The sequence below is a fragment of the Eremothecium sinecaudum genome, chromosome VIII (assembly GCF_001548555.1).
Source record: "Eremothecium sinecaudum strain ATCC 58844 chromosome VIII, complete sequence".
In the NCBI taxonomy this organism is placed as follows: Eukaryota; Fungi; Ascomycota; class Saccharomycetes; order Saccharomycetales; family Saccharomycetaceae; genus Eremothecium; species Eremothecium sinecaudum.
The window spans coordinates 551044-563381 of NC_030899.1; the positions used below are offsets into that span (position 1 = coordinate 551044).

The window sequence follows — 12338 nt, forward strand, 5'->3', positions numbered from 1 at the left end:
ATTTTTAAACTTGAAAAGAAGAATTCAGGTTATGAGTTAAGGAATATATTGCTGATATCTCCTTCCAATTTTTTGATATTTCAATATTGATCTTGCTAATAGTTTTGTCGAGGACTACCTAACTGATCACGTGTGTGTTAATACTCAATGATAGATTAGTTTACTATGTATATAGATCTAATCTTAGTCAATGACCACTTCTCCTTCCTTCGGCTCCTAGTCATGTTCTCATATCTACCTATGGCGTCTTTATATACGTTAGACTTATCTAGTTCATCTTCATTTCTACAACAGATCCGAAGTGATAATGTGTGCATGATGAAATGCTTTTATAACTTTCTAGCTTCAGTAGCTCAGTCGGAAGAGCGTCAGTCTCATAATCTGAAGGTCGAGAGTTCGAACCTCCCCTGGAGCAATTTTTTTACAACTGTCAACATATCAGGTTTATAATTTTAAGATTATCGTTTGAATCCCTTTCAACAACATAGCTAAAGGCTGGATGAAGAACACAGTACTTAAGTAGACTTGTGATGGGTATACAATCGCTTGATTATGATCCAACAAATGATGTTATATCAATTTTATCTGAGTTCGACTCACTCGAGCAGCTGAATAGATTGATAGCTGTAACGAGAAATCGCAAACTGGAACTTGAACATGAAATAAAGGATGAGTTGGCCTCAAATGATTCTACAAACGATGGTTTAGATGATTCTAAAGACTTGGAAGAGTTGATAGATTATATTGGAAAAACGAAAATCATGTCAAAAGAGACCGAATCAACGATATCACATTTAACAAAGGGAATATCTTACTTGGATAACGCGAAGAGAAACTTGACGCATTCAATGTCTTGGTTCCAAAATTTAAAGTCTTTGACAGATGCTTACGCTAGTTGTGAAGAATACTTTAGACAATATATGTTCAAGGAAATGTATGCATCTTACTCATTAATGACATCACTAAGTTCGGTATTTGAAGAATATAAATCTGTGGATGAAATTAATATTCTTTTAAACAAAGTGCATACGCTTGAACATGAGATACTTAACAGAATTAAGATTCTCTACCGCAAACTATTTGAAAATAGAGGAAATGTCGGTATTGATGAATCTACTTTTGAGGAAGGTATTTGTAAGTTACTGGAGATAACGGCGTCCACCAAGTTTGAAATAATTGATTGGTGTCTGGATAAAGTACTGGAAGAACTTCAAGAAATATTTAGTGTTGATGACGAAGCGGGTTCCCTCGAAAACATATCCCGTAGATACTTATTTTTCAAGAAAGTATTGAATAATTTTCAAACAAACTACTCAAGCTATTTCCCATCGGATTGGGCAATGCCGTCAAGGCTAACATCAATGTTCCTCATTCTCACAAAGCACGATTTAGAAATCCTCCTGCATAGAGAGATGGCTAAGTCATCGTCTTTAGAGTTGTTTATGAATGCATTACAGAGTACAATTGAGTTTGAAAAATATATTAATGTTAAGTTCCCCAATATGTTGAATAAAGGATCGGAAGAAAAGCTTTCAACATGTTTTGAGCCTTACCTATCTTTATGGATTTCACACAATGATAAAATTATGAACTCTAAAATCCTCACATACTTGAGCGAACCAAAACTACCGGATTCGACTGAATCGCATGTGATTCCTTCTAGCGCGGATTTATTCCGTACATATCGGGCAATTTTGTCTCAAACATTGGAGCTAATTGAAGGCAATGGGAGGAATACAGTTCTAGTAGATTTAGCTGGTTTTTTCTCTAGATGGTTGGTGGAATACTCGAACAAGATACTGCAGCCATTGTTACTTCCCGAAAATGCGAGAATAGAAGATAGAGATGAAGTTGTTCAGTATACAATACTAATGATAAATACAGCAGACTACTGTTCTACAACAGTGGGTCAGTTAGAGGAAAAGCTGCAAGCGTATTCTGACCGTTCTGAATTAATCTCCCAATACACTGATAATGCTAGGTCAGATTTTTCTGTTCTAATATCTCGTGGCATAAGATTCTTATTGAATCAAATAATAGCACCACCGCTTAAATTTGCATGGAGAGAGTTTGCTAACTATGACTGGAGTAATTCCATGGTGGAAGATTATAGTAGGTACGTTTTAACTATAAAACATATCCTTCTTGCTGACGAAAGGCAAGGAAAATCACTGATTCAGAACATCTTAAGTCAGTTTGAGCGTGATATTTATAAGTGGAACATACTGGGTCATATTGTGGACTTAATAATCAACGAATATCTTCGTGTAATAGTGAATCTTTTACGACCACGACAGCCATATGGGACGTTGACCTCTAAACGCCATTTTTCCATAAATCAAGTCATAAATATCGGCGAACAATTATTATTGGATGTTCAATTCCTTAAAGAAGTATTGAAACAGCTGCCCGACTCACTTTCACATGACCGTCCTGATTCAAGCACTCGGTACAATAACCGCATAGACACTAGCATTGATCAAATGATAGACCTATTTAATATATTGGTGTCTCCAATTGAACCTATAGCGAAATATCATGAGAATTTCTTTAAATATGCGAAAACTAAGAGTCATATATGTTGGGCTCTGCTTTTATCATTAAAAGGCATGTCATGGGACCTAGCTCAATGGAAGAGTTTCTGGTCTGAATTCAACGCGCAGGAGGGTGCCTTATCCGATATTGATATTAACCTGTTTGTTTTCCAACGCGATGAAAACATAATAAGATCGTTTATAAGTGATTTAGAGGATATTGTAGATCCTACTTGGAGAGCGTTCTTCACTAACGATCTCTTAATACCCCTATCGAACAAGAAACAAACACACTTTGCGCAAACTCCAAATTCTGTCCACATTAATAAATCCATCAACGAAAATCTTAAACACTTTGTTTCCAGCACTAGGTTTTTCAGCAGAGGCGGCTAAGTATGCATCTATTGCATGCATCTATTGCACAAGTTTGCTCCCTGTCTGATTTACGTACATATATAATTTTCACCAGCATTTAGCCATTATATTTATAACTAACTTGTGCTTGCAATTTATGTGCACTTGTTCTAAAGTCTCGAAACTGTACTACCTCCCCATTAAGAACTTCTTTGGCATCTGAATCGGCCCATTCCATTGGTACGGTGGCATTGGCATCTGTATAAGCCAGAACATTAAACGTGTAGTTTCCCTCATTAGTTATTTCAGGTAAGAATGTAACGCTGGCTGTAATTTGTCTCATCAACGCTCGAATTTGTCTTTGGGTTTCTTCTAACTTAACTGACTCGGTATTTTCATCGCTGTTCTCATTATCTGTCTGTTGTACATTGAACTCCCATCTTTCCACAACTTCTCCTTCATGTTTATCAATTATAACAAGCACCAACTGGCTACATTTGCCCCCTAATAACCAACGATGTACTTGAAGTAAGATCTTGCGTATGTAATCTTTCAATTCATCATCAATAGTCTTAAATAAGTTTAAATCATATTTCTTTACAGTAGTAAAGTCCTCTGGCGGATACACTGCCCGTTGATATAAAATAGAATTTATTCCATATTCAAAGAATTCAGTTACAGTCCTGGTTGAACCCTTCAATGATATTCGACTTGACATTTCTTAATTATACGGTTCGAAGCCACCTTACAGACTTTAGTTGTTCATGTTCGATGATTACAAAATGTTAACTTTCAAAGAAGTTTAGTACTATTTTCTCAACGAACTAGTCATAACTCATCAGAAATATAACAAACCTATTTAAAAGCATAATGGTATGGCTGGATATGATATTTTCAAGCAATAGTGACTATTACTAACAATAGAGACGAGAAGCATGGAATAAAAAGAAGACAATGGACGGATGAATCGTTGGCGCAGAAGAGAGCCTTAGATCAGGAAAAGATTAAGCACTATAGAAACCTAAATAATAAGCTTTTAGCAAAGAAAACCGCTAAAAAGTATGATGATGCATCGCTTGTTGATACTACGAGACTTTTAAGTCTTAATCCAGAATTTAATTCAATTTGGAACTACCGAAGAGATATTATTAGTGCAATTAAAGATACCCTTGACGAAAACTTTTGGGAGAGGGAACTAGAATTTACTATGGATCAATTGCGTAGTTTTCCGAAAGTTTATTGGATTTGGAATCATAGGGTTTGGTGTCTAAATAATTATCCTGGAAGTTCAATTGAAGTGTGGAAGCGAGAACTTGTAATCGTTGGAAAACTATTAGAAATGGATCCAAGGAACTTCCATGGATGGCACTATAGAAGAATTATCATTGCTAGTATTGAAAAAATAAGCGATTCAAGTATGAATAAGCATGAACTTGAATACACTACCACTATGATCAATGGTAATATATCAAACTTTAGTGCGTGGCATCAACGATGTCAACTTATTCCAAAAATGATTAAAATGCACGAACTTGGTGACTTAAATGAGTTTATCCAAAAAGAAATTAACTACTTAATCAATGCGATGTTTACCGACGCAGAAGATCAATCTGTATGGATGTATGTGAAATGGTTCATTAAAGAAAAGTGTATCATTGAGCACTTAACGACGGATGCATATATTGCGATGCTACAGAAGTTTAAAGAAAACATTCTTTATATCAATGAGGATGAATTAGAATTTAGCGGCAAGGAGAATGTCTGGTGCTTAAAAGCCTTGATAGTAATTGAGTCTATTGAGACTTCTGATTTGAATCTCACAAGTGATTGCAAAAAAGAAGACTATCTAAATAGATTGATCGAATTAGATCAGCCTAGAAAGAATAGGTATCGTCACATGTTAAATGATGCTTAATTATTTGAATAGTCTACTAATACAAATTCGTTGTGGAGTTGATGACCTGTTACTTACTGTTTGGACTTCTTTGCGCCACTACGGCCCGTTGGCATCGCTTCTTCCAGAACTCTTTTTCTATCGAGAACATATCTCCGCTCCCTTATTTTGTAATCTTTCTCATCGGTCAGGTACTTGTCCTTCTCTATTAGTGATGGGTTTTCCCTTAAACCCTTTTGTTCCGGAGAGTTTGCTTTAAGCTTAATAAAGGTTTCAATGCTTATCGATGGCAAATCCTCTGGGTAGTTATTTTTTAAATCACATAGATCGAATACATTTATGAAGAAATTTATCACGTAATTGTATGCCTCATTTACCGAAAGTTCGTCACTTTCGAATAGATTATACCTTATACTAGGCCATTGTTGGTTTTCCATGAGTTCACATGCGATCTTCAGAGCGGCAAGTGCAATGGAATGCTGCGGTACTATTAAAAGGATTTCTAGCTTGATAACATCAAAAGCTATCAGCCATGCTAGATGACAGACTTTATAGTCCAGTGAAAGTTCGCGTCCAATTTTGACAATATATTCATCAATATGCACTGTATTATTAATTCTGTGATCGAATGCACAAGTTTCAAGTATTCGAAGCTCCATTTGAATAATTCGTGTCTTATAATTGTCCAACTTCTCTGAAGTGATTTTCGAATTATTTCTCAACTTTAGTGATGCGGTGCATATATCAGCAACCTTCTTCACTGTTTCCACTTGCTTACACCCAATAAATAGGCAACTAGTTGCTACATCATAACACATCTCAGTCTCAAACTTGTTGAACACATAATATCGTTGATAAAAATACATTGCAACCTCTAAAGTTTTCCTTGGAAACCTCAGCTGTACGCAGATATCACATAAAAACTTGAAAATAGAAATACGCTTTTGATTATATGTTCGACGATCTGGTATAGTATTCTTCTGTGCTCTGCGTATTTGTTCCTTAGTCAAATAAGGTCTTGATAGAGTCAACTGGCTATGGTAAACAGAATATGACATATTGGATTAACATAAACCAGCAATCTAACAACTTTTGACTGATTTGATCCGTTGCAGTAGGTAAAGTTGATGATGGTAGTAACATTATTCGTAGTAGAACATGGAAATTTATATATCACTATATACGTTGTTGGAATTCGAATGCTTGGCGCTAGAACGATAAATAAGGTTAAAAAGGACCTAATACTACAGAGGAATTATTACATTAATTATTTTAATATTTACATTAGTTTTGGATAAGTTTGGCGGTCAAAGATTCTAATGATTCCAGTGTTTGCGGCTCTTCAATCTCAATGAAATCATTATGAATATCTTCAACATCGGATACTTGGAACCTTGCCTTTTTCGGTGGCCGAGAATCTTCGGATTCCGACTCAGAATGCATGTCGTCGCTAAGGTTTCCAGTACCCAAATATGCAACTGCTGGACCAGAATTATCATCATAGGAATAATCACTCTCATTTGCCTCTTGTTCTCTTCTCAATGCTTCTAATTGTCTACGTTTCTTTTCCTGCTTCTTTTGCTTGGCAATCTGTTTGTCCTCAACATCAACTTGCGCCATTATTTGAGATTCCTTACTTAAGAATTCTTTCTTCTGTAACTCTGGATTACCCTTTTTATGGAATCCCTCTTCGCCTTCTAATTCGTAAACAGGATGGGCATTTCCTTCGTCGTCGAATATTAATTTTGTTGGGTTGCCTTTAGTAGAGAGGGAGGCTTTCTTGGAGAGAGCCTTCTTAAGAGCCCTTTTAGAAGATGGCAAGACCTCGTGTGGCAAATCAACCTCACGCAATTCATGGTCTGTACGCTTTATAGTCATAAAATCTTCTTCTTCATCACTTAGTGATCCAGATTTGGTAATGTTTAGGTAATGTTCACTTAACACAGTTTGGTTCTTACGTTGGAACATTTTGTCGTATTTGGCCCTAACTGGTTTATTTTTGTCTTCAACAATGTTACCATCATCATCAGCTTTCGAAAGAGATAAGAGCTGCCTGGATGTGTTTTTTAATTCCTTCGCTTTTTCTATAGATTTCATACCCTTCATTTTAATCTTTGGAGCTCCTGGCAACCCTAGTGAAGCAGCAAATTCGTTTAATGGAAGTTCATCGAATTTAAATACTTCGCGATCCTTTTGAATATAAATAGACCTCACATACGAAATAAATGCCTTCTGGGCCAAATACTTTAGTTCGGGATCTTTGAATAACAGAGATTGAAGTTGCGGTTTTATTGATCTTTTTTTTGATGGTTTGATGTTTAGCCTGTTAGGTTCGATAGACTTAGTTTTTAGCCTCTTTAAGAATCCAGCTTCTTCTTGTGGGGTTAAAAATATCAAACATTTCCCGCTCTTACCATATCGAGCAGATCTACCTGCTCTATGAATGTATGTATCAGCGTCTTCAGGACAGTCAGCTTGGACAACCCAATCCACAGAAGGGAAATCAATACCTCTTGCAACAACATCTGTGGCAAACAGACAAACATGTTGTGCTCTAATGAACTTGTCCAAAGTATCAGTTCTAGCAGTTTGGTTTTGTCTTCCATGTAAGTGCATCAACGAAATACCGGGTTGCATCTTTCTAAATGATTCATACACAAAATGAACCTGTTTCGATGATGAAAGGAAAACAATCATTTTTGATTTCAAATGCGATTTAATGAAGCTAAATAGAACGTCTAACTTGTCTGGAAGAGATACATTGATGTAAGACTGTTCTAATGACTTTGGTGTGGCGGGAGAGTTTCCGGGTTGTAGGACATCTAGAGTTCCAACAGATTTGTAATCAGTTAAAGACAGCCTTGCCAAATCTGCTAATGATTGCGATTGTGTTGCTGAAAAAAGTAGAGTTTGTCTATTTGGAGGTAGATTCGAAACAATCGCGTCTAGCGTTTTCTTAAATCCCATGTCTAAACATCTGTCGGCTTCATCCAGAACCAGCATTTGTATATTAGATGTATTTAGCCCAACTGCTTGATCCATATGCTGTAAGATCCTGCCTGGTGTTCCAATAAGGATATTAATCTTTGAAATTCTTTCCATTTCAAACTTTACGTCTTTACCTCCAATAACCAAACCAGCTGAGAATGTAGAATACCTTCCTATTTTCACTAAAACTTCATATATTTGCATAGCGAGTTCTCTGGTTGGTGAGATAATAACTGCTCCAAGACCATCAAATTCAGTCCATCTCTCATGTATTAACTTTTCAATAACAGGAATTAAAAATGCCAATGTTTTACCGGAACCAGTTTTAGCAGCTCCCAGAATATCATATCCTTTTAGCGCTACAGGAATAGCATTTTTCTGAATTTCGGTCATTTTTACAAATGCAGCTTCCTTCAACCCTTTCAAAGTAGTTTCTGTTATAGGTAAATCGGCAAACATTGATGCCTTAGAAGTCTTAACATCATACTCAACTACTTTTTCCGCTAAAATTCGCAAATTTTCCTCCTCTTTTCTGCGAAGCTCCTTACGCTTTGCCGTGTTAAGCTTATGTGTTTTTGCCATTTTCAATAGTTATAGGCCTGATGGTAATATTTTAATATTAAAATCTTGGAACAATTGATAGGTGATGTTATTGAACTTTTTACAGCAGAAAATAAGATATGGCGATGAGCTTTAACTTAAGAAAGTTCTACTACATTTAAAAATTTTCGAACCTAATTACAGAAGCATTTCTTTTTTCACAAGGGTTCTGAACTTTTAAGGTATAATAAGAACAGTAAAGTGTAGAATACGCTGATCTTTCGGCTCATAATGTCCAAAAGATATGCTAATTATGGTTTAAGCAAAAAAAACAGTTATCATACTAATCGTTCTTTTGGCAATCAGAAAAGAAGCCGCTTTAATAACAACACATATCAAACCTTTTTACCGATATTTGAACCATCAGGGCTTTTAGCACTGGAGTCTCATAATAAGCAAGGCATTCAACTTAAACATATTGAACCTCCGGACTCAGTTTCACCACTTGATTATTACAATTCGAGAAATATATCTCTCCGAAAAAGGACGCGCTTTGAGGCCATACTATATAAGAAAACTCGATCTCAAAATACTGATAGAAATGATGATATAGTTAAGACTTGGAATCTTTTAGAAAAAGCCAGTTATATTATAGGACGGCAGTTGGGACATTCTTTAAGGAAGAATGTAAATGAGGATCTGGAAAAAGCAGAAGACTCAGATTCGGAAGCTAAAGAGGTAGTAGTGGCAGATATTGGACTTCCTGAGGAAGCCATATCGAAACAGCATGCAGTGATCCAGTTCAGGGAAAAGGATAACCATTTGGTGCCATATGTTATGGATCTTAATTCTTCTAATGGTACTCTACTTAATGGCACCGTTCTTCCTTCGGCAAGATATATTCAGCTGTGGGGCGGTGATGTTCTTGAATTTAGTGAGAATGAAACTTACACCGATTACGAGTTGGTATTTGTGGCTGTGTAGAGCATTTATGATAAACATACATCCTACATTAGAGAATTATATACCCTATTTTATCACCCGATTTAATTCGCCGAAGTTTCCCTTTTATGTTTAAAAGAGAAACGGTTTAACTCTACCTTCCTGAGAGCAAATATTATGCTTTGACTCTATTGACATTTTACTGAGCCAAGCAGTAATCTTAACATACAGTTACAATCCAGTTTGACAGCCGTTTACCTACTAAGTAGCAGTTAGTAGGTATACTAACTTTTAACAATAACTGACATAAAGATAAAAAACTGTATTATAACATGAAAGTGAAAATTTTATTTTTCAGTGGTATTGATTTGACTACAACTCGTCGTGGTCAAAGTAATCATCATCTGCATCTTCTTCCTCTTCTTCGAAACCACCAGCGGCATCACCAGCTGCGCCTTCGTATAACTTTGAAGTAATTGGGTAAGCGACCTGGGACAAGGACTCAAACTTTTCATCAAATTCTTCCTTACTAGCGGTGTCTGTGTTGTCTTCTAGCCATTCTAGAACATCATTAGCTGCATCCATCAAGGTATCTTTGTCTTCCTCTTCCAACTTTTCACCCAAAGCGCCTTGTAGTTGGTTCTTCAAAGAGTGAGCATAGTTTTCTAATTTGTTTCTTGATTCTACCTTAGCTCTGATTTCAGCATCTTCGGCAGCGTACTTTTCGGCTTCTTCTACCATCTTGTAAATTTCGTCGTCAGACAATCTACCCTTGTCATTGTTAATGGTGATAGATTCAGATTTACCAGTACCTTTATCAGTTGCAGAAACCTTCAAGATACCATTAGCATCCAAAGCAAACGTAACCTCAATTTGTGGAACGCCTCTTGGTGAAGGTGGAATACCAGTCAATTCGAACTTACCTAACAAATTGTTGTCCTTGGCCATAGCTCTCTCGCCTTCGTAAACTTGAATCATAACAGTTTGTTGGTTGTCAACGGCAGTAGAGAAAATTTGAGACTTCTTAGTTGGGATAGCTGTATTTCTCTTGATCAAGGGTGTCATAACACCACCAGTAACCTCAATACCCAAAGTCAAAGCATTCACGTCTAATAAAACAATGTCTTCAACACCTTCTTCACCTGACAAAACACCAGCTTGGATTGCAGCACCGTAGGCAACAGCTTCATCTGGGTTAATGCCCTTTGAAGCCTTCTTACCATCGAAGAAGTCCTCCAATAGCTGTTGAACCTTTGGAATTCTAGTAGAACCACCAACTAAGACAATGTCATCAATCTCAGTCTTAGCCAAACCAGAATCTTGTAAGACCTTTTCAACAGGCTTCAAGGTCCTCTTGAATAAGTCCAAGTTTAACTCCTCAAACTTAGCTCTAGTCAAAGTTTCCGAGAAGTCAATACCTTCCACAAACGAGTCAATTTCAATACGAGTAGACATTTGACTGGACAAAGCACGCTTTGCCTTCTCAGCTTCTCTCTTCAATTTAGCCATAGCTTTGTTATTGCCAGTGACATCAATACCATGCTTCTTCTTGAATAATCTGGAGAAGTGACGAACAATTTGGTAGTCAAAGTCTTCACCACCCAAGTGAGTGTCACCAGCAGTAGCGCGGACTTCAAAAACACCGTTTTCAATAGACAATAATGAAACATCGAAGGTACCACCACCTAAGTCATATACAATGATTTGGTGTTCATCCTCGGTCTTGTCCAATCCGTATGCAATAGCTGCAGCAGTTGGTTCGTTAACAATTCTCAAAATGTTCAAACCAGCAATAGTACCGGCATCCTTAGTAGCTTGTCTCTGAGCATCATTGAAATATGCTGGAACTGTGACAACAGCATGAGTGACTTTCTTACCTAGATAATCCTCAGCGATTTGCTTCATCTTACCCAAAACCATACCAGAAATTTCCTCTGGCGTAAAGGTCTTCTCTTCGCCCTTAACGCTAACAGATACAGCGGGTGCTCCATTCTTGTTACTTACAATATCAAATGGTAAGTGCTTAATATCGCGCTGTACAGTTTTGTCCTTGTATTTCAAACCAATTAAACGCTTAATATCAAAAATAGTGTTCTTAGGATTAGCAGCCACTTGGTTCTTAGCAGCATCACCAATTAAACGTTCATCATTCGTAAATGCAACATAAGAAGGCGTAATACGGTTACCTTGTTCATTAGGCAAGATTTCAACCTTACCATTTTTCATAACTGCCACACATGAATATGTGGTACCCAAATCAATACCGATTACGGTTCCATAACTATCAGCGTTCTCCTCTCCCGCATGTGCAACACCATGCGAAGACCGCGAACCTCCAGATAATAGAGGTGTACATATCAATAATAGTGCATATAGAAAAGCGGTTAATGGCACTGCCAAACCTCTAACAGTCCTAGTCGAAAATACCATTTTCTGAGTAAATCCTTAATATATTCCTTCTTCTGACAATCAACTTCTAGTCCTTATGAAAAGTCTTGACCTTTTATTTCTTGAAAGAATACTATCCTGGCTCCTGATCTAACAGCTTGTATGATCAATTAAAAAGTTCGGTGGCGTTTATCAAGCCATTTATATTATTTATCCGCATTTATGCTTAATCATAATGCCACTAGAATTCGCGAGTAAAATGGCATTCCTACGAATCTGTCTTCGTTTTCTTTACACGTAACGGACACGTTGTACAAAACATTCGTATTCAAAGCTATATGAAAAATGAAAGAAGATTCTAGAGCTCAAATAATTTTTAGGCAGGGTAAGTGTTATTTACGTGCCATACTCAGGTTGGAGGTATTTCGTAAATGTCGTTTTTGTGATAAGCTATTACTCACTACGTAAATAAGTAAAAGAAACATTGCTGTCGATAAGTTATTTACTAATAAAGGAGTTTCTTGTTGCGAAGTTTACGTCGTTTTTGGGACTTAGGAGTAAGAACTATCGCTGCTGAAAGGAAGACCAAATAGGTTCAGGTAAATGAAGGTCAAACATAAGAGGACCAATTGGATTAATCCCACTACACTTTTAAATTTTTTGGTTGTTTCGGTTCTTGTGTTGTTTCTCATTTGAAT

General features: G+C 36.7%; 7 protein-coding genes and 1 non-coding gene across 8 annotated transcripts; 4 read left to right on the top strand and 4 right to left on the bottom strand.

Moving 5' to 3' along the window:
* The first annotated feature begins 342 nt into the window (after window positions 1-342).
* On the top strand, window positions 343-415 carry AW171_hschr84807. Its single transcript has one exon. It is a non-coding gene; the product is annotated as a tRNA-Met (tRNA).
* A 115-nt stretch (window positions 416-530) lies between these two features.
* On the top strand, window positions 531-2927 carry VPS53 (Vps53p; the record flags this gene model as incomplete). The annotated part of the gene is made up of 1 exon (XM_018133978.1): window positions 531-2927. One exon carries the CDS (start codon window positions 531-533, stop codon window positions 2925-2927), a length of 2397 nt encoding a protein of 798 aa, XP_017989750.1.
* A 79-nt stretch (window positions 2928-3006) lies between these two features.
* MAD2 (spindle checkpoint protein MAD2) lies at window positions 3007-3606 on the bottom strand (the record flags this gene model as incomplete). The annotated part of the gene is made up of 1 exon (XM_018133977.1): window positions 3007-3606. The coding sequence occupies one exon, from the start codon at window positions 3604-3606 to the stop codon at window positions 3007-3009; it is 600 nt and encodes a 199-aa protein (XP_017989751.1).
* Window positions 3607-3758: 152 nt separating this feature from the next.
* On the top strand, window positions 3759-4803 carry BET4 (Rab geranylgeranyltransferase BET4; the record flags this gene model as incomplete). The annotated part of the gene is made up of 2 exons (XM_018133976.1): window positions 3759-3761; window positions 3823-4803. 2 exons carry the CDS (start codon window positions 3759-3761, stop codon window positions 4801-4803), a joined length of 984 nt encoding a protein of 327 aa, XP_017989752.1.
* A 53-nt stretch (window positions 4804-4856) lies between these two features.
* On the bottom strand, window positions 4857-5840 carry CTK2 (Ctk2p; the record flags this gene model as incomplete). Its single annotated transcript, XM_018133975.1, has 1 exon — window positions 4857-5840. The coding sequence occupies one exon, from the start codon at window positions 5838-5840 to the stop codon at window positions 4857-4859; it is 984 nt and encodes a 327-aa protein (XP_017989753.1).
* A 226-nt stretch (window positions 5841-6066) lies between these two features.
* On the bottom strand, window positions 6067-8352 carry HCA4 (RNA-dependent ATPase HCA4; the record flags this gene model as incomplete). The annotated part of the gene is made up of 1 exon (XM_018133974.1): window positions 6067-8352. One exon carries the CDS (start codon window positions 8350-8352, stop codon window positions 6067-6069), a length of 2286 nt encoding a protein of 761 aa, XP_017989754.1.
* A 249-nt stretch (window positions 8353-8601) lies between these two features.
* On the top strand, window positions 8602-9294 carry PML1 (Pml1p; the record flags this gene model as incomplete). Its single annotated transcript, XM_018133973.1, has 1 exon — window positions 8602-9294. One exon carries the CDS (start codon window positions 8602-8604, stop codon window positions 9292-9294), a length of 693 nt encoding a protein of 230 aa, XP_017989755.1.
* Window positions 9295-9624: 330 nt separating this feature from the next.
* On the bottom strand, window positions 9625-11682 carry KAR2 (Hsp70 family ATPase KAR2; the record flags this gene model as incomplete). The annotated part of the gene is made up of 1 exon (XM_018133972.1): window positions 9625-11682. The coding sequence occupies one exon, from the start codon at window positions 11680-11682 to the stop codon at window positions 9625-9627; it is 2058 nt and encodes a 685-aa protein (XP_017989756.1).
* Window positions 11683-12338: the final 656 nt, after the last annotated feature.